Source organism: Capsicum annuum, chromosome 2 (assembly GCF_002878395.1).
Source record: "Capsicum annuum cultivar UCD-10X-F1 chromosome 2, UCD10Xv1.1, whole genome shotgun sequence".
Lineage (NCBI taxonomy): Eukaryota > Viridiplantae > Streptophyta > Magnoliopsida > Solanales > Solanaceae > Capsicum > Capsicum annuum.
The window spans coordinates 148,605,700-148,628,226 of NC_061112.1; the positions used below are offsets into that span (position 1 = coordinate 148,605,700).

The 22,527-nt window shown below is 34.8% G+C and overlaps 1 protein-coding gene across 3 annotated transcripts in view; it reads right to left on the reverse strand.

The window, feature by feature from the left end:
* Positions 1-732: 732 nt before the first annotated feature.
* The window catches only part of LOC107860417 (putative protease Do-like 14), a 35,988-nt gene continuing 14,193 nt past the window's right edge, over positions 733-22,527 (reverse strand). For all 3 annotated transcript variants that reach the window (XM_016705771.2, XM_016705772.2, XM_047407500.1), the window contains exons 8-12: positions 19,144-19,185; positions 16,714-16,834; positions 5,493-5,585; positions 4,600-4,701; positions 733-1,139 (exon numbers count right to left, since the gene is read on the reverse strand). In XM_016705771.2, coding sequence (XP_016561257.1) covers positions 1,116-1,139; positions 4,600-4,701; positions 5,493-5,585; positions 16,714-16,834; positions 19,144-19,185 — 382 coding nt within the window. In that variant the 3' untranslated portion in view covers positions 733-1,115. The remainder of the gene's footprint in view (positions 1,140-4,599; positions 4,702-5,492; positions 5,586-16,713; positions 16,835-19,143; positions 19,186-22,527) is intronic.

The following is a 22,527-nucleotide window of genomic DNA, read 5'->3' on the forward strand; positions in this document are numbered from 1 at the left end:
GGGGAGGATTCTACTTCTCTTAGTTTACGATTTTGATGACTTCTATTGTATGTATAAGATGATGGGAAGAGGCAGGAGAGAAGAACTATAGGATTGAGAGAGGACTTGGAAAATTCGTAACATAGATAAATTAACTTCTTACTATTTTCTTAGTTTGTATATGAACGTTGAAGTTCTTATTTTGGTACATGTCAACTTCTTATGATTATACTTAGAAGTCAATAAAAAGGGATTAGGTGTAAGTATTGAATTTTGTTTATAATAGCAGGTTATCATCTTCCCTTTGTAAATATATGGATTAACTAATCATAGAAAACTTATGTAGAGTTCTCTTTTAAGATTCACAACATCGAGTGATATCTCACAATCATGAAGCACAGAAAACAAGGGAAGTAGTAATTCTGAGGTTTGATACAAAATTAGTATTGAATTCAAGTGTTTAAAAACACTTGATAAACATTAAATAGTAAGTGTTCAAACACACAACAGAACGAAACACACCAGAAAAATGGAAGTAGAGAAGTAAAAATGGAACCGTCTCGTCGGCCGTGGTATGTCCAAAACCAAAACATACAAGAAAAAAGAACAGTACTCACCAGTCACACACCATCTTAACAGCTCAGTGATACAAACTAACGATTCCAACCGCCATTATGTTATACTTCCATTACCTGCAACCATTTATGTTGCTATATTCCGACGTCATCTTACAAACTTTGTTTTTTTTTTAAATTTTTGGGAGGAAAAGATAAAAACTTGTATTAACTTAAGCAATAAGTACAAGGGAACAACTAGTCGTTGAGAGGCATACAAGAGAGTTGGTACCACTATCTGTAGCTATTCTAGGATTGGAGTTAGAAGGATCGATAGGTCTATTCTTCACTAGTTAAGATCACAAAAAGTTGGTGAACAAAAAAATTCATTACAAATAACTGGGGCAGCATTGTTTGATCCTGGGTGTTATACACCCTTCTCGATCAGCTTGAAGGAGATCCATAACAAAAGGTGGGGGATGTTGGAATATCCTAATACTGCTGCCATGCATTGATGGACCAAAATGTGCTAGTGTATGAACTACTGCATTCTGCTCCCGGTACACCTGATTGATGAGAGGATCATTCAGCTGGTTCGGGAGGTGCCTGCAATAAGAGAAGATGGACATATGATTGTTAGCTAAATGATATAGGTCGTGAAACAGTTCTTGAGCATCAACGTTGATGTGCACTTGGAAAATAGACAATTGACAATTGGAGGACTCTAAAGTAATGCCAGTGCCTCTGTTTCTAGTGCAGATTTAGCATGAATCTCACCTGCAAAACCAATTATCCATGTGCCAGTTGAGTCACGAATAACCCCTCCAATCCCATATTTAGTTTAACAAAACCATATGGAAGCTATTTCAGATTAAGCCCTAAATGGAAATACTCCAAGTGCCAAATTAATTATGGTAGGGATGGGAATGCCTCCGAGAGAAAATGTTATTACAAGTTTCCCAAATATGCCAGAGTAAGAAATAACTACGGAACTAGGCATCTAATGAATCTTTAATCTGGCAGTGGATGTATAGAGATGTTTGAGAAAACAATATAGATTGGTAATATCAGTAGCTGAAGTTGAAAGGTTATGAAGTACATTCAAATCTGTCCAACAATGAATTGCTTTAGGACATTGAAAAAAAAAAAATGGTAGATGCTACCCCATGTCTAAGTGAATATAACTGGCATATGTTAGAAGGAATAATTTGAAGTCGATGAAGGCATGACTACACAATTAAAGGAAGCTCCTAATTTCATTTTTTTTTGGCTGGGTTGGGTCTTTTTTTTGTTTTATGGTGTGGAGGGTGGGGGGTGGGTGGGGGGGTGGGGGGGGGGGGGGGGGGTGGGGGGGGGGGGATAAGGTGCCAGAACCAATTGCAGTTAAGGTTGCTTTGATTCTTCTCCAGAGACTTAGACTTAGACTTAACTGTGCATGCCCCCAAAATATATGGTCATAAGTTTGGTATAAAGAGGACTACCTCAGATTTCAGGACTTTGTTTTGCTTTTGTACCTTTACATATCTGTGCAATGTGAAAATCTAAACTATGGTATCTCGGACACCATTTCTCTTTCCTACTTTCTAGGAGGAGGAACTACCCTACTCCGGTGATCTTTTGCCGGAAAATCTTTCTTTTCCACTCTTTATCATCAGTTATCGCTTTCTGGTGGATCAGTTTGATAAGAGTGGGTAGAAAGAAGTCGAAGAATGATGAGAAGGTCTTCAATGTCCAGCAAATCAAGCAATGGATATGCGTTGCCACGAAAGAAGCATCCAGGGATCAGAAAAAGACAGCCAGAAGATGGAAAACTTGTGAGAAGAAATCGGAATATTTCTGTACAAGAAAGTACAACGAGCATGGAAGGTTCATGAGCATTATATCATTAAATGGAAGTGGGAAATCAATGCTCATCATCCCAAAACTTGTATTAAATGCAGAGCGGGGTGATTTGCACTTAAAATAGAAAAATTCGTCAAATGCCAGTCCATGACAGAGCAGCCTTTCAGCTCAAGAGTAAGTGAAGCCAACAACCCTTATGTGAATGCTGTTCGAGAGAGTAAATGGCAATCAAGAAGACTTTGTGCAGCAGGCATAAGAAGCAATAACAGAAATATGGAGGTGACCAGAAACATCGGGATCACAGGAAGACGGATTTCTCAAGAGATGTTTGGTTGGATCCTGAGGCAAGGAGGCCAAGGAAAAACCAACTGTTATTGACATCAGGAGATGGTCGGCAGCAAACTGGACCAAAGTATTTGGGATAAACATATATGAGCTCTATAATGAGATGCTCCTATTTGAATTCCCAAACAGGTATATGGCTGAGCAAATAATTCAAGGTAGCTGGAGATGGAAGAACCCCAATTTCAATCTTGAATGGTGAAATCCGAAATTAGGCAGCATCCCAAACTCCACAATAGTAAATGAAACCTGGATCAGAGTTATTGGCATTCCTCTTCATCTTTGGTCTCAGAAAGTGTTCCAACAAATCAGGGATTTTTGTGGGGGGCGGATAGAAACTGAAGAAGAAACAGAGCTTAAAAATCACATGAAGTGGGACAGAATTCTAGTTACCATTGATGGTAGATGCTTAATTCTAGTTACTAATGACGGTAGATGCTTACCAAGGAAAGTCTCAATTTCATGAAACGGAGTTACTTATTACGTTCCAATATGGGCGGAATGCAAGATGAGATTTGAAGTCATGCCGGAAAATGACAACAGGGTTGTCGGAGAAGAAATAAGGAACAACCCAGGGAATAGAGATACCCAACGAACAATAGGAGAAAACATCTGTCAGCAAGTACAAAAATTACTGTGATTAAGGGATTTGAAAATCTGTCAGCACATGGGTGAGGGGTCTGAGACCAGCTGGAAGAGAAAGTCATTCGACTCACGTGATAGGCACGTGAGAATTTTAAATGGAACCCTAGAATTGGGCCTTCAACAAAAGCCCACTCCAAAAGAGCACTCGCTTGTAGATAGCCAAAGGATTCCAAGATATATTATCAACTGCAATGTTAATACGCGGGGATAGCATTTTAATTGATAAGACAGAAGAAATATGGGGATATGACGAATCCCTCTAGATGGGTAAATAACAGTACACAGTTCCCCACTGATAAATAAACATTATTTTGAAACTGGAAGAGGAGTTCTGGAAATTAAAATCAAGAGCTCCTTGGCTTAATTATACCAATGGCGACACCAATTTTTTTCATTTTCTACTCTAAGGCGATGTAGACAAAACTGCATTGGCACTTAAAGATGGTGAAGCTAATTGGATCACTAATCCTCATACTCCTAAGGATACTGTTCAAAACCTCTATTCAAATCTTTACACTATGGAGCTGTTCACCATTGAGGGAGCATATCTCTGCTAAAATTTTCACTAGTAATGCTTTTCGAAGTCTCTCTCCAGATGATAATTTACCTTTAGACTCAGCTTTGAGGGAGCAGGAGATAATTGATGCTTTAAAATCTTTCAAACCTTATAAATCTCGGGGGCCGGATAGTTTGCACCGAATCTTCTATCAAAGTTCTGGCCTCGTGTTAAGAAGACAGTGCTTGCCCTTTGTAATGATGTCTTCCATAAAAGAATCATCCCGGAGCATCTAAATGGAACTTTCCAATGCCTAATTCCTAAGGTACAAAACGCTACTTCAATGGCCCAAAATAGGCCAATTAGTCTGTGTAATACAATTTATAAGCTTATTTTGAAGATTATAGCTAATCATACTAAGCCTTTTCTAGACGGGATCATTCATCCATCCCAGTCAGCTTTTGCTAAAAATAGACGTGCTTCGGATAATGTCTTGATTGTTCAGGAAATTCTAAACTATTTCCAAACTTCAAAAGCTAAACGAACCCATTAGCTCTTTCATATTTTAGTTTTCCTCAACAAACAAGGACTCAAGTGTAGGTAAATTCATCACGAAAAAGGAAAAAAGGAAATGACACATAGCAGCTCCAAATGTTCCTGGTTTGAATAAATACACAAGCATGTCGATTAAGAGAAGAAATGAGTAAAAGATGATACCAATATAAATTATTCTGATGTTACCTCATTCACCACCATGCTAAGATGTAAAGGACCATCATTGCTTGTTCTTAAAACAGTCACCTCCACAGATTCTCCGACCTTATTCCACGTGCTTTCAAATAGCTAATGCAAATTTAATGTAGAAAACAGGAATTATAAATACCAATAGAAACTTGAATTTTTGACTGCAAATATGTCCTTGTTTGGGCTGATACTTTTATCCATGCATGCACATAAGTGTCTCAGTACATTTACTTGAATACCAAACTATTGATCAACTAGAAGAAAAGGAGGGCTTTCCATCCCCAGTTATGTTGATACCTTACCAGCATCAACATATTATCAGACTGGCAAAACATAATCTACCTTTAACATGTCACTAAATGGCAACTTTCTTCATAACAAAATAAATACTGCAAACGGATGAAGAAGTCATGATAATGGTCTAGGGCATCATACCAAAAAAGGCAGTTCCCTTTTTTAATTGGAAAAGAAAAAAAAAAACAAATACTTCAATAAACTTTGTCCTCAATTTAGACATTTTGAATCTTTCTACTATGAATAGCTTATCTAGTAAACGAGTCATGGTCAAATAAAAACACAGAATAAACCTGACCTGTAAAACATCAACCAGTGAAGCGGCCAGATGGCCAATAATTTACATGTTTGTTTTCACTATAAAGTCATAAAACTAGCCAAAAGAATCTTTAGATATCACAATCGGGCATCTAAGAGTTTTGAGGGTAGAACTTCTTCCTTTATAGAGATTAATCATATTTACACGATTTCTTAAAATTGTGCACTCATTGATATGGTACACACTCAAAACACATACTACTTTTATTCCAAGCTTAATGAAGAGTCACAGAATGGAAAATATGAACTCCTAACAATAACCAAAAAAGGTATCTTACCTCCAATAAACTCTCAATTTTTTTGCCAGCAAATTGAATAATAACATCACCATGTTTAATCCCAGCAGATTCAGCAGAAGAACCAGGTACAACCTATTCAAAAGTTTATCAAATTAACAAATTAAACTAAACACATGAACGAAAATCAACTTTTAGAAACAGAAGTTCTTACAACACGGGCGAAAGCTGAACGTTGTCATACAATTTTAATGGCCAAACAACTACTTGGAAAGAATTAATCACATTCAAAGTAATCAAGCATATTAAAAAGAAAAAGACATTTTGAATCAAAACTGTAATTTAAACACTTGGACAACTAAAGCATCAAATATAAAATAGAATTAACTCGTAATGACTTGTATCCCCATTTTCTACAAGAAGATCGAAAATTTAGAATTGAAGATATCACATGACAATTGCTGGATGATTCAACTGACATCCACAACGACAAAATTTTGAATGTGGTAAACTACGAGATACGTTAAATCCAACAGTGGCAGGAACACTGTATATCCACTGGGAAGAGCAAAATTAATGATAAAGTAGAATACATGTATTTAAAGGAGGAATATATTAGTCACAACTAGATAATGACGAAGTTACAATTTACATGTTGAAAAGGATGTGTTCCTACTTAAAATCATGCAGGCTAGTAAATATATATCGATCAAAACCAGTGACTAATTAAAGTCTTCTCTTTTATCGTACTGGTTTTCTGCTATGATCTGTATCCGAAAAGAAATACACCTCTACCATGTCTCTAAAGAAACATTATAAGAATGAACACAACTTGAAACAATTTAAATGAAGCTTAAATTATCAAAAAAGGATATAAGATGATAGACATACATTTTCTTTGATAACCGTGGTGTCCAGGTCAGCTTGCGCGCACAGAAAAAGACATACTATTTTTCAGCCAAATCGACAATTTTCATAAATTAATCACATTTTCAATAAATTGCAGAAATTCCAATAAATGACACTGTTCCTATTGTCTGATCTATTGTAATGGGCTAATGGCTAATACTATGCATTTGTTTTTTTTAAGATACAAACGTCTGAATCTAAATGTAAATCTGAATGATTAAAATGTTGTCTCTAGATCTGAAAACTGAATGATTAAGACCGTTTGTTTTTCAATATCTGAAAGTGCAAAATTTTTTTATTTGTATATATAATAAAATAAAAAATACAATTCAAATAAAAAATTAATTAAATATTAAAAAAGTTATGTAATTTAATACAACAAAATTATTGTTTGATTGAGAAAAAAACATTTATTTTTGATAGTAATAGTGGAGATGGTTTATAATGGTGATTGCGGTGACAATGATTGATATTAGTGATTAAAAATGTTGGTGGTGATAATTGTGATGGTTGGTATCATGGTGACTCTTATGATGATGGCGACTCTTATGATGATGGTGATTGATGGTGGTGGTGGTGGTGGTGGTTGTGATACGACGTTGTTTGATGTTAGTAGTTTGAGATGTTGATTGTGTTGGGTGAAACATGAATACATCATGGATGACGATGTGTTGGTACTAGTTGGAAATGTTGTTTGTTGTGATGGTGGATATGGTTGTTAGTAGAGATAAATTGTAGTGATGGTAGTGGTTGAAGTGGTGGTAGAGGTGGCGTTACTAGTAACAATGGTGGCGGCGGCGGCTGAAGATTGTGTGGAGGTTATGATGTATTAGCGGTAGTTAGTGGTGCTTTGGTGGTGCTAGTTATGATAGATGAGTTGGTCGGTAGTAGGGATTGGACGGTAGTGGTTGATGATGGTGGTGCTGTTGACGCCTTGACGGCATTGGTGACGGTGAATATAATTAGAATAATAGAGGTAGTAGGTGTGGTATTGGTTGACAATTGTGGTTGATAGTGATATTTGTTGTTGATATTAGTTGTGGTGGTGGGTGATGGGTGGTGGTTGACAGTGGTGGCAGTGATATAGGTGGTTAGTGGCAAGGATTGCTAATTATGAATAGGGATTGCTAATTATGAATAGAGTGGTGAATATTATCCAACACCAGAATATCCCTTCAGATCTATTAAGACTTGGTTTTAGATCTGAATGATTAAGACCTACTCAGACATAAAAATTAAAAGGGTGAGCCATTTATAGGCACAAAAAATCTCACAATAGAGATGTAATATCCGATCCATTGTATCCATTTCCGGCCAAAACCCAATCTCTTCATAGTATCCCGTACGAACCCCCAATTAACATGGTCATATGCCTTTTCCATGTCCAGCTTAAGGATTCGAGTTTTTTGTTTCAATCTGGACTCAACGTCTTCAATCACTATAAGTACTGCATCCATGATTTGTTTGCCTTAGATGAAGGCCATTTGTTGCGACTCAACCAACTTCGCCATCACATCTTTCAATTATTCTATCAATACTTTGGCAAACAACTTGGATATGCTACCTATCAGACTAATTGGGCTGAATTCCCTCAACTATTTGGCTCCTTTCTTCTTTGGGATGAGTGTTAAGAATGTGGCATAAAGGATTCTCTCAAACATTTCTTGTCCATGAAAGTTCTGAAAGGCCGACATGATGTCATGCTTCAGTATCTCCTAACACTTTCTGAAAAATCCCATGGTGAAGCCATCAGGACTAGCTCCCCTGTCAACATTATTTTAAGCAACTCAGGACTTCATTTTCTTCAAAACCCCTTTGTCGCTTCTCTTTTACCTCTTCTGTTAGACTAGGACAATTTGAATACATATAACCGGTCTCCAGCTTATGGTTTCTCAGTATAGTTTCCTGTAACAATCTACCCCCTCCCTCTCCCTTGTATGTTGCACAAAATTTTAAGCAACTCAAGACTTCATTTTCTTCAAAACCCCTTTGTCGCTTCTCTTTTACCTCTTCTGTGAGACTATGGCAATTTGGATGCATATAACTGGTCTCCTGCTTGTGGTTTCTCAGTATAGTTTCCTGTAACAATCTACCACCCCTCTTTCAATTATGTTTGGATCCTGAGTCTACTCCTCTCGGAGCAAGAGTTGGTTAATGTTGTTGTACCTTTTATGAGCATTTGCCATTTTGTGAAAACAAAAACATTAGTGTTTCTATCCCCCTCCCACAATCACTGACTTCTGCCATCAATTCCTCGTACTCTAGCATACTTGTTGTCATTCTTTCTATCTCATCATCTGTCAATCTTCTATTCTCCATTGTTCCATCAAACACTATATTTAGGTGATTGCACCTTGTTGTTGATATTAAAGTTCCTTACATATATTGCCCCGCTCTGCTTTATTATTAGTTTTCATGTTTTTCTTCACTGTCGTATTTCTCTTCATTACTTCTTTGAGTTGCTTCACTTGAGTCAAGGGTGTTTCAAAAGCAACATCTTACCTCCAAGAAGTAGTGGTAAGGTCTACGTTTGTTGTTGAGAATCCACTGGGTCTATGTTTGTTGTTGGGAATCTTGGGCGTAATTGTACGCCCGCTCGTCTTATTTTATCCTCATTTATCCTAGTTTGGAGAATGATATTTGCTTATAATTGTTTGTTTTGATCGGATATTCTTGATAGCAAACTAACCAATGTAATTAGGTATTTTGTAGGCAAAGGCAGTGGAAAGTGGAAGGCTCTGAGCTATGCGAGATACTTTAGAACAGTTACCCGGCAAGAATCAAGTGGAGCTTTGGCAGTCTCCTCGCCCCAGGAGAAAAACTCTAAAGGGGCAGCATAGGTGCGCTCTGAGAGGCGCATCACCTTAGGAACCAAACTCCAGAGAAGAAGGATAGGCGCGTTGGGCGCCAGGAGGAAACCCAAGATCTGGGCAGCAGGCACTTTAAGAGGCAGACCTAGCGTAGCCTTGTCCCGACCCAAATATCATCAAATTTTTAAGTCTCAAACCTAATAGGCTGGGGACTATTTACCTACTACTATATAAACCTCTTGTCCACGTTTTTAGAGGGGGAGTCGCTTATTTTGGAGGTGCAAAAGAGAGAACAAGGGTTCTACATTAGTTTTCTTTTCTATTTAATTTCTTAGTTTCTTGTTTAGATGAAAACATCAATTTATTGTGTTTTTATTATGAGCATGAGTGACTACGAACCCTTTTTTTTCTAAGGTTGAGGCTACAAATCATGATTGTATACCTGGAATTTTAATTGGATTATGTTATTTATCATATTTGATTATTCTTAAATTTACTATTTAATGATTCGCGATCATCAAAATACATCTTTAATTCTTGTGTGAGCCCGAAAGGAGAAACATTAGGATAAAACGAAGAATGTGAGGAACGAGTTCGTATCTTTAACAAAGTAAAGATTTGATAAGCGTCTAAGATAGGAATATACTTAAAATGTCTCGTTTAATTCCAATACGGAAGGATAACTAAATCCATTTGAATTAGGTCCTTAAATCCCACTCAACGATGTAGTTGCGAGGCTAGTTTGAATAGACAATTAGAGACTCGGAAGGCCATAATCATATTATCATATTATCATCCCCGTGAACCAACAATCAAGAAAGATGGCTTAACCAAGGAGAAAGTAAAACTACTATACATGATTGCGAAGCATGCGTTAACCCTGTAATCCTCCTCAATATCATTTACAACCCAATTTATTACACCATTGATTTTATAATTTTTAATCTAGAATTATAGAAACCACAAGTTCTTGGATTATGAACAAGCCCCGGTGGAATTCATATCTGGCTAATAAGAGCCACTTTATTACTTGTACGACCACGTACACCTGCGTGTGCGTTTGGACGCAACACCAAATAAAAATTCAATCTATATCTATATCTATATCTATATAATATTAATAGGAGAGGATAAAACTTCCACATTAAGCCATATGACATTCTATAAATAAGCCATTTGGCATTTTAAGACATAGTTAGGTTAGTTATTAATTATAGTTGTAAAATTTAAAAAATTGATCCTAAAAAAATAAAAATCAATGTGAGGAGGACAGAGGGATAGTCTTGAAATTTTCTCTTTTTTGACATTTGTTACTTAATGTTTTTTTAAAAAGGAATTATTAAAGATAAAATAAAATTTAGAAAATGATTAACAAAAAAAGTAATAAAACAAACAATATTAAAAACCTCTAGAACCTTCATGGAAAAGGGGTAGTCTTTTTGATATTTTTCTCTTTCTTTAATAATTTGTTTTTATATTTTATATTTTAAAAATTGGGAAGTTGCCAGCACCAAATATGTAGGCTAACTGATTTTTCTTTTTGTATGATTCATGAAGTTAAAAAATAAATTAACCTACACATTATCGACAACTACCAATTAAAAAAAAAAATTTAAAACCAATTGTTTCATTGTTGAGACCCCCAAAATTTTTGCACCATTATTTTTCAAGTAAATATATTTGTACTTTTCAACTTCTATATTTTTTAAATTCAGCAGAACACACATATTTTTGGCCTTTCTTAAAGCAAATTTTATTTTCAGAAAAAAGCAGGTAGTTTAAAATAGATTTGGACTTATGCATAGTCGCTCGACAACAGAGGCAATTCACTCAATGCGGAGACTGGTGGAGCAGTACAGGGAGAGGAGAAGGACTTGCACATGGTATTCATCGATATGGAAAAAGCATTTAACAAAGTCCCTAGGGAGATTCTTTAGAGAATTTTGGAGGCGAGAGAGGTCCTGGTGGCGAACATCAGATCGATTAAGGACATGTACGATGGAGCGAAGACTCGAGTGAAGACAGTGGGAAGAGGTTCAAAGCATTTCCCTGTCTTAACGGGGTTGCACTAGGGATCAACTCTTAGTCCGTTTTTCTTCGCCTTGGTGATGGATATGTTAACGCAACATATACAAGGAGAGGTGTCTTGGTGTATGCTATTTGCAGATGATGTAGTTTTAATTGATGAGTCGCAGGGAGGTATTAATGATAAATTGGAGGTTTGGAGACAAACTCTGGAGTCTAAAGGGTTAAGGTTGAGTAGGACTAAGACGGAGTACTTGGAATGCAAGTTTAATAACTTGAGGCAAGAGGACGGGGTGGTAGTAAAGTTGGATTCCCAGGTGGTTTGTAAGAGGTATAGTTTAAAAGTATCTCGGGTCTATGATTCAGGATAATGGAGAGATTGAGGATGTATCTCATCGTATCGGAGCAAGATGGATGAAATGGAGGCTTGCCTCGGGAGTTTTGTGCGATAATAAGGTGTCTCCCAAGTTTAAAGGAAAATTCTAAAGAGTTGCAGTCCGTCCGTCTATGTTGTATGGAGAAGAGTGCTGGTCAATCAAGAACTCTCACATCCAAAAGCTGAAAGTAGCAGAAATGAGGATGTTGCGGCAAATGTGTGGACTTACTAGGAGTGATTGGGTTAAGAATGAGACTATTCAGGATAAGGTGGGAGTAGCGTCGGTGGAGGACAAGATGCGGGAAGTGAGGTTGAGATGATTTGGGCATGTGATAAGGAGAGGCACTGATGCTCCAGTTTGTGTGTGAGAAGTTAGCCTTGGATGGTTTCAAGCGGGTAGGGGTAGGCCGAAGAAATATTGGAGAAAGGTGATTAGACGTGACATGAGACAGTTACAACTTACTAAGGACATGACTCTAGATAGGAAGATTTGGAGGACCATATTATGATAGAGGGCTGGTGCGTGTGGATGAGTCATAGCGATAGTTAGGAGTGTTGTGCATAGGTTGGAGGGAGGTGTGTGACTTTGGTTTCTTAGTGTAAAGTATTTCTTTGTGGGTGTTGTATCTCTATTATTTCTTCTTGTTTCATGTTTCTGACGACTTCGTTTTCTGTCATTTTGTTCTGAGCAAGGGGTCTATCGGAAACAACCTCTCTACTTCTTCGGGGTAGTGATATGGACTGTGTACACTCTACCCTCCCCAGACCCCACTATGTGGGAGTATGCTATTGTTGTTGTAGTTTAAAATAGATCCAGCTGAAAAAAAAATAAAAAAATGGGACACGTGTTCTATGGAAAAAAAAAATTTAACCTGTTAAGTGTACTATCTTATCACAAAGTTGCCGCAACAAAACATGTCAGCCCTATTTATTTTTAGGGTTAAGTCTCAATTTGAACAATTATTTCCTTAGACATGAACATAATTTCATAGATTTGGCAACTTTATTATACAAATTCCTTGGCAACTCTAGTTTACAAATTCCGAGATGCTACATGCAAGTATAGAATAATTCTAAATAGAAATATACTACTCCCTTCGTTCCGTTTTAGTTGATCCTTTTTCTAAAAATATTTGTTTCAATTTAGTTGTCCCTTTGATGAAATCAAGAGGACTTTTTTATATTCTCCCAATAGTATCCTCAACATTAAATGAATAAACAAAATGTATTTACTCAAATTTATATTTTCAAAGTATAATTAATAAGGCTAATTTGGTAAAATAAACATTTTCTTAAGGGAGTGCTAAGTCAAAAAGGGTTAACTATTTTGAAACGCAGGGAGTACAATTTCTAATGAGGACAAAACATCTTTCTATCTTTTTCAATGATGGGATACAATGAGATGTTGATTGTAATTGTAATACTGAAAATATATGCTTTTGAATCATGTTACTGATGTTTCTTTTAGTAAAATCTGGGGTAGTGTTTGTTTTTCTCTTCTTCACATATTTGTATCTATGTTTAGGTTGTTAACGTTGCAGTATCATACCACATTATAGGGTATCTTAAAATCTGAATGCTTCCAAATATTTTACAATCATTGAATATTTGTTGTTGGCGCTGCAATTGTTTGCAATGATACTTTCTTTGTGGTGAAGTTTACTAATTTTCTCTTAGGATTTATATATTTTCTTAAGTAGCAAATATTGTTATGGAGTTAAATACTAGAGAATGTAAAAAAGGGCAGCCCAGTGCACTAAAGTCATCGCTATGCGCGATGTCCGGGGAAGGACACCAACACAAGGGTGTATCGTACGCAACCTTATCTTGCATTACTGCTAGAGACTTTTTCTTTTTCTTGAAAAATATAGGATACTATTGGAATAATGTTGTTTATGGTGGTCTGGGTTTCGCTCTCTTGTTTTTTCTCATTTGCATTTATGCTTTTATTATTCCTTCCTATCTTTCCTATCTTTGAGTGCATGTAGATCATGAATATTGCACATTTTCTAGGGTACCTATTTTATCCTCTTGAATTTTAAGTGATGCACATACAACAAAGGATGAAATAAGTAAAATACATTTGGTGTGGACCCAAGCCGGAGAAGCAGGCGTTTCGAGCTTCCGTTCATGAATTCTCTGAAGATCAGATGAAGATGTCTACTTTTTTTGGATGTAGGCCAGATGAATCGCAGAATTATTTAAAGTTTTTTCAAAATATGTTTCTTCAAAAACTCACTTGATATTAGGGCCGCGTTTGGGAATAAGAAATATTTCTTTTTTCTGGATTTTTTTTTTTACTTTCTTCCAAAAATGGTGTTTGGCCATAAGAATTCCAAATACTACTTGGAGTTGTATTTGAAAAAGTGAAAAGTGAAACGTGTTTTCACTTTTTCCACTCCCATTTCTCACAAAAAAAAATCAAAAACAACTCCAATTTATATTCATGGTCAAACACAACTCCAACTCCAAATTTTTTAATTATCACGGCCAAACGCCTCCTATGTGTGTAACAATTTTCTATTCTCTCTATTTTTATGGTTTGCATGTATGAAAAATGTACTAGATCACAAGTTATGTAACTTTACAAAGATATAAGTTGATGATGTGATCGGAGGTTTTATGTTGAATCATAACAGAATTTTTTTTTGTTTTGAGACTGCGGTTTTCTTTTTTAATCATAACAGAAATTTTTTATAATTAAAATTTAAGACAAAACAAATAAATTAGCTAACATTAGTATTAAAAAATTGGTTAGTTAAAAATTGAGTAAATACATAATTACCCCACTGATTTTGTTCGAATTTTGCAAAAAGACACCTAAACTTTAACTTCAACATATTACGCCACGGTTCTTCTTTATTTCGTTGCAAATACACCATTTTTCGCTGAATCTCAATCACAATAAAGAGAGTGAATGCACGCACCAATCAGGTGCTGCCAAGTGTCAAATATTTTTAATTTCATATTTTATTTATTTTTTTAGTAAATTTTTTCCTTTTTATTTAATTTGTCACCCCCCTCTTCCCCCACCCCGTGTCCAACAGCTCCCCCTCCCCCCACGCGTCCAGGTCCAACAGCTTCCCCCCACTCCCCGCATCCAGTTTCCTCCAATAAAATGGAGCTTAAAGCTCTTGTAAAATCTCCATTTTAATGGAGCTTCAAGCTCCATTTTTATTTATGACCCCACCCCACCTCCCCACCCCATCCAACACCTCCCTCCCCCATTCCTGTCCAGTTCCCTCCACTAAAATGGAGATTGTACATCAGATTTCTTTTTTAAAATTATGGTGATGATGATGTTGTTGTTGTTGTTTTAATTGATGTTGTTGTTGAGTTATGGTGATGAAGAAGAAGTTGGTGAAGAAGACAATGGTAGATGAGTGGGGTTGCGGGGGTGGGGTGGGTGGGTGGGTGGGGTGGGGGGTCATGAAATAATTTAAAAAATAAATATTAATTTAAAAAAAATATATAAATTATATATTAAATTATTTACACATGACAGCTTCTAATTGGTCAAAAAAGTCAATTTCTGCCTTTTCACGCGCTTGTGGCGCGTGTATACACGTAGAGGGTCAAAATGGTGTATTTGCAACGAAATAAAGAAGATTCATGGGATAATAGGTCGAAGTTAAAGTTTAGGTGTCTTTTTGAAAATTTCGGACAAGATCAGTGGAGTAATTATGTATTTACTCTTAAAAAATTGTCACAAGTACTTTTTATCTAAGGAAGCATTTCAAATTAGATTAAGATTAGACGTGGATTAAATTAAGATTAAAAGTGAATATTCGCTAGCTTCTAACTTTTTACTTTAATTTTAATCCAAGTCGACATCCTAATCAGTTAAGAATTTTGAATTCAAAGTTGATTTTAACTTCTCGTGGAGTTTTTAAATTTAAAGTGGATTATAACTTCTCTAAAGAGTTTGAATCCTTATTTTTACTTAATTTAGAATTTTATCTTTATTCAAATTAATATTCTAATCAGTTAAACATTTCGACTTATAAACAGATTGCAACTTCCCCTGAGGTAGTGGTATGGTCTGCGTACACTCTATCCTCCCCAGACCCCACTAGGTGGGAATACAATTGGGAATGTTGTTGTTGATTTTTAAAAAAATTATATATATGCGGTGCGCGGGGACTATACTAGTTTATTTATTTGAGGACTATACTAGTTTATGCATTAAATCTTGGACGGTACTTGCGCAAGTTGGGCCGAACACCACGGTTATAAAAAAAAAAAAAATCTTGGACGGTACTTTGAATCATGATCAACAGTATTGCAAATAACACAACCAGATTAGTCAACGTTGAAATATCACACTTCACAACACTACTAAGATTTTCTTAAGAAGTTCAGCAAAACAACAGAAATTCAAAATTCACATATTCAAATATTAAGACAGCGGCCAAGCTCAAAAATAACGGCACAAATGCAGTACTACATTTGTGCCAAATATTAAGACAGAGTGGTCAAGTTCTATGACCAAGTAACTACGGCACAAATGCAGTACTACATTTATATGACAAAGAAATCTATGCTTCATATAAGTGCTTGAGATGTTGCCAACAAAAAGATGGCCAACGCAGAGACAAACCAATCCAAATGTAACAAATCAAAAATTTCGAAATACTAATTGTAGCACTTAATACGCATTTGGCAGCCCACAAAAACCAATCAAAACAATACTTTGCAGCTCTTCCCAATTTATGAATACACTGGGTCTGTTGTCGTTGTTATGTGAAAGTACTCCAGCAAATTATTTAGGTAGAAACAACGCAACTTTGTAAATAGAAGATGGACATTGCTAAATGACTTGTTACAATTCAGTGCCCACATAGCAGATTGTATTCATCATTCTTATACTCTTTTGTTATTTTCTACCTGAAATTCGCGTTAATACTTTATCTTTTGGTCTATTTTTCATTTGCCAACTAAAATTTCAACCTTCACAAAGTATATAGTGTTTTTTATGCACATCTTACACAAATTGGCACATCATGTCGATCAGGATGCCTTGCAACCTATTCTACCCTAGTTTTGTAATGTTCCTACTTTCTTTAGCAACTATGAAATAAGGGAACACAGTACCATTCGAAGAACAACGGTTTTTCACAAAAAGGATGATTAAAGCACATACCTTATCGACAATGACACCTTTCAAGACGTCAGGGAACTTCTGAATGATTCTTTCGGCAACTCGTACAGGAATTGCATATAGGTTGGTCGCTTCCATCCCAAGGCAGGGCAGACGTAGATGCCTATGATAGAACAATAACTTAAGATTAGTACCAAGTACTTGTGCAATTATATTTTCTATAAGGCCTAAACACTATTCATAATTTTGTACATTACACCAAACATGTACACACATATTATCAAGCAGCAAGAACTCTTTCCACAATCAAAGACAAATGAAAAATGAAATAACTTAGGATTTAAACAAACACACACCCTAATAAACAGAGATCCATTATGGAATATGAAAATGCAGAACAAACAAATCTTGAAAATAGCATAAATGAAGGTAAATACTCTTTAACTTTTTTGTTTCTCCCAAAAAAAAAAAAAATCAACGCTTTTGAAAATTTTATATTCATCATGTGCAAGTTATTTTAGAAAATCTTTACGCAAATGTGTAAAATCGACAGAGGAGATAGCTTTCCTGAAGTTAACAAACTGAAGAAAGGAAGTGTTATTATCTTTATGTTATTAACTTGATCCATACTACACATAAAACCTTTGAAGTGTCCTACCCGAAAGCTGCCTAACGAACTGTAGAAACGAAGTATTAAATGAAAATATGATATTTTTTTTTGTTGTTTTAAAAATTCATCTCTTTTCAAATAAGTCTAAAAGGTGATCATCCAACAAACACATCAATTTCATATATTTCAAAGTACAAAATCAAATGCATGCTCCTTGATTTTGTCCTTCTATTACAACATAAGTAATTATTTTTTTAATCCTAATATTTTTATTTATTTTTATTTTTTTAATCACAATTCAATGATTAAATTTATCAATGATTGTTTAAGGATTATTTTTGTACAGTATTTTATGTTAAAATTAATGCAAAATGTAATGTCCTCATTTTATTTATAATCCCTCTCCCCGCCCCTCCCTAATTTGTACATAATCCATGAGTTTATAGTTTGATTTTTTTTTTTCATATTATTTATTAGCTTGCCGTCTTGCTTGATTTGAAATATATTTTTGTGAAAATAATTTTTTTTACTTTGAATTGAAACCTAAATGTATTAAATATGAATCATAAAATTAAAATATTTACTTGTAAATTGTTTTAAACTTTTCTTTATATTTTTCAAGTAAAAATGTAATTCGAGATTAGAAGAATTTGCAGTTCCTTATTATTTTCTTTTTACAAAAGATATTAAAAAAAAAATCAAAATGAAAAATGACACAAATGAAGTGAATAAAAAATATTACTCTACATACATATCAAACACTGTCCTATTAGCATTACCTCTTATTGTCCAATTTAAATTTTACATGAAATATAAATTGCATTACTTGTCATATAACAAAGTACAATGCCTATAAAATCGAAGCTCATGCACTTATTGTTTTTTCTCTTGTTCTATTATCTCCAATGTATAGAGGCAAAGATAAAATTCTTCCTCGGCATACAACTATCCTTTTGGCTGATATATACAGTTTGGGTTTTGCCTAACTCCACACCACGATGGTGGTTATTTAAAAAGGAAATGTATGAAGGTTCTTTAACGTCTGTTTTATCACTTCTAAGCATGTAATCGACTATCAATATTATCCTTCTACTGAAAAAGCGGGTAATTCTGTAGAAGTTTAAATGCAAATTGAGAATAAAAATATCTGCAATCACACAAATTTCAAACTTGACCATAATAATTCATAAATAACTACAATCAAATGAAAAGTATATTTAAAAAATTACAATAAAAAAAAAACTCTTACATTTTAGGGTCATTAATTGTATAACAGCACATTTAAAGTATATATTATATCCCCTTATGATATTTCTTTTGACAAAAGATTACACTAATATTTTCTTTCTTCTCTTAGAATCGCTTTTGAAAATTAAAAAAGAGATTATTTTTGGAATATAGAATAAATAAACCATTTTTACTAGTAATTTTATCATTGAAGTTTACTGCTTCTAAGTTTATTTTTATAAGAAAAAACATAGTATAACAGCATATTTAAAGTACATATTATATCCCCTTATGATATTTCTTTTGACAAAAGATTACACTAATATTTTCTTTCTTCTCTTAGAATCGCTTTTGAAAATTAAAAAAGAGATTATTTTTGGAATATAGAATAAATAAACCATTTTTACTAGTAATTTTATCATTGAAGTTTACTGCTTCTATGTTTATTTTTATAAGAAAAAACATAGAAAACCTTTGCAAATTTGTAATAAAAAGAAGATAGTTTAATTGAAACAAAATGAGACGAAAGATTGTTGTGAATAAATAAAACGAATAACGTAAGTGAAGTTAACTAATATTATAACTGAACTTTCTTTAACAAAGCATCAGATGAGCAGAAAAGTAATTATAGTTACCTGTTTTTTTTGTTTCTTCTTCGCTTGATGTCCTTATTTCTCCTAGAGTATGTGTCATAAGAGGAATGAAATTAGTATAGACAGCGAGGAAAAAAGAAATCACCACATAGTAACTATTATGAAATCTAATATGTTACATCATAACACTATTTCTTTCAAAGTGGATCAATAAAATCTGAAAAAAAAAAAAATTGAATAAAAAAAAAAGCAAAATAACAACTAATATACAATGCAATTTCTCTACAATAATAAAGAATAGATTGTATAACAGAAGCGGTGAAAGTAAAAGAGACGAGTATCAAATCATGAATAATCTTAGTATCAAATCAAATAATATAAACGAAAAGAACTACAAATTCCACTAAAAAATTTTGCTAAACTCAAAGTTAGAGAAGCAACAATTACATTCCCATATTGCAACTCTTTGAATTTTTCCTACTCACATTCGTGGAGAAAAAAGTTTCTGTATGTTGATGAATAATCTCAGTATCAAATCAAATAATATAAACGAAAAGAACTACAAACTCCACTTAAAAATTTGTTAAAACTCAAAGTTAGAGAAGCAACAATTACATTCACATATTGCAACTCTTTGAATTGTTTGAACTATCTACATTTTTTTTGTTGATAAATAAACAAATGTTGCAAGTTGCAACCTTTTCCATTGTTAATGGAAATTAAAGAATGCGATTTTTGTTCTAGTTGTTCCTACAAAGAAGGAGCCAAGTGCTTTTTTTACATAAATAAATCGTGCATGAGTGTGTTTGTGAGTTATATATAGGGTAGTTAATGTGCATAGATTTGTTTCTTTTTAATTACAACAACAACAACATACCCAGTGTATTCCCACCTAGTGGGGTCTGGGGAGGGTAGAGTGTACGCAGACCATACCATTACCTCAGGAGAAGTAGAGAGGCAGTTTCCGATAGACCCCCGGCTTAGGACCGGTACCCATATACCAATCCAAATATAAGTGTATATAACTAGTAAGGTACGCAAGACAAACTAACAAACTAACAGAATACCAAACTCAAAAGATAAGTACATATATAAACTAGTACGGTAAGCAAAATAAACTAGCACCGCTAGCCACGAACAAAAAACTCCAGCCCCCGAGGAGTGCACCCCTACTATTACCGACGCCCTCCCACCCCTAACCCTCTACCCTAATCCGCTTTCTCCGCACCTTCCTATCAAGGGTCATGTCCTTCGTTAGCAGTAACTGCTTCATATCATGCCTAATCACCTCCCTCCAATATTTCTTTGGTCTACCTCTACCCCGCCTAAAACCATCCATAGCCAATGTCTCACACCTCCGCACAGGAGCATCTAAGCCCCTCCTCATCACGTGCCCGAACCAACGTAATACTTTTTTATATATTTTTATTTTTATCTAGATTTTTTGAATTTAGATTCAAATATTTAAAAATCATCCTTATCAGATGAATTTGCTTCCTATTTTAAAAATAGTTTGAATTTGAAAAAGGAATTTATTGGACATAATAGAATTGTAGCAGTTAGCAATTTGAATTGGTTAGTTATTTACGATTTTTTTTTTGGAACTGGTAACATTTGTATTAAAGCAGTACTTAGGTAGTACTGAAGAAAATCATGATTACAAACAAACAAAAGGGAGTATGATCTTCCCCAAAGATAAACCTACTCTAGATGGATCCTAAAACATCTAGAATTGACTCAGTCTCATTAGAGTAGACATTTGTACACCAAAAACAAAACAACAAAATACATTTAAGTTTGACCTCCTATGAATTCTTGCTCCTATTCTCAAAACATCTCTTATTTCTCTCTCACAATGTAGTCCACCAAATACCGGCCGGAATCATCCTCCATCTACTTCTGTCTCTAGCTCCGAAACCAGCCTCATCCCAACTGAACAGAGTATCATCAATCTTGCTAGGCATAGTCCAAGAAATGACTTTGAGATTTAGGAAAATCTGCCACAACTGGTTAGTGAATCTACAATGCAGGAAAAGATGTCTAACAGTCTCTGCATCTTTTCCACATAAAGAACACCTATTGCATAAAAAGATTCCCCTCTTGGAGACATTGTCCAAGGTCAGGACTGCCTTTATTTTCTACTTTTTTTCATTTTATTTCTTTCCTTCTATCTTGCTTTATCTAAGTTATTCAAAATCCCAAGAATCATTACAGAAAAGAACATAACATTGACTTTTATTCAAGAAATGGCACCATCCGTTTGGGAGCATACAAAACTATTTAAAAAACAACTTAATAAAGAGAATCAAACGTTTCAATGCCCCAAAATTACAGCCAGCAGTTACTATCTTAGGTGTCTCCTACAGTTGAAAGCTCATTGTCTTTTACACATTTCAACCCAACTCAATCGCTCCCAATTTTTTTGTGAATATCTTTATGATCGGACTCCCATTACATTCTTCAATCATAATCAAAAACTCACTTTCTCTTTCTAACACCACTATTATAAATTTGTTTTACTTCTGCTTATTCAGTTATTCCCATTTTATAATTGTTCAAAACTACTGCAATTTTGAATCATCATAGTAACTTGCAATTAGGCAAATCTGATTAATTGTTTGATGCATGACACATGCTTGATTGTGTCTTTGCCTGTCTAATACTTGTCTCACAATACTTAAGTTTTTACCAAAAATATTAAAGAATGAGCTCTGACTTGGGAAATGTGCACCCCCTCTCTAACCTTCCTTCCATCAAGCTCCCTCACCGGCTATCTTCCCTCCGAAAAGGGAAGGAAATCTTCCTTTATTTCTGGGAACAAATCATTCGAACTGAATGAAGAAAGCGATGGCTGGTTTGTCTGGGATGGTGTGGGCATTGACAGAGGTTAGCCAGATTAAGCTTGCCGAGGAGAACTTAAGATGCGTTTGCGTGCAAATGCAACAAGTGTTGCGTGGATAAGGTAATCTATACAGGAGGTGGGGAAGGAAAAACAGAATTATCTTCACAGGGTGTACCAAAATTTTACCAGCTATGGAAGATACATTAGAATAGAAACAAGGAAAGGGGAAGGGAAATCCACAATAAACCAGTGAAGCGAAACCACTGATAAAAGCTTCCCCTTTCTCTCAAAATGCTAAGTCGCTAAGTCGGATGTTTAAATGACCCTTTTCACAAAAGCCCCAATACACAAACTATTCAAAAGTGATTCAATTCCAGATGGCAGGTGAACAGGGGCGAAGCTAGTATTCGTTTCATCCAAACCCCCTTCATCAGAAAATTATACTATTTTTTGGAGAAAGGTAAAGTTAAAGGAGAATTATACTATTTATACATGGTAAATTATATATTAAGTATATATAGTAGATGTTCTCTCTCCTCTCTCTTATCAGAGCAACGGCTCTTGAGATCTACTCTCTCTCTCTC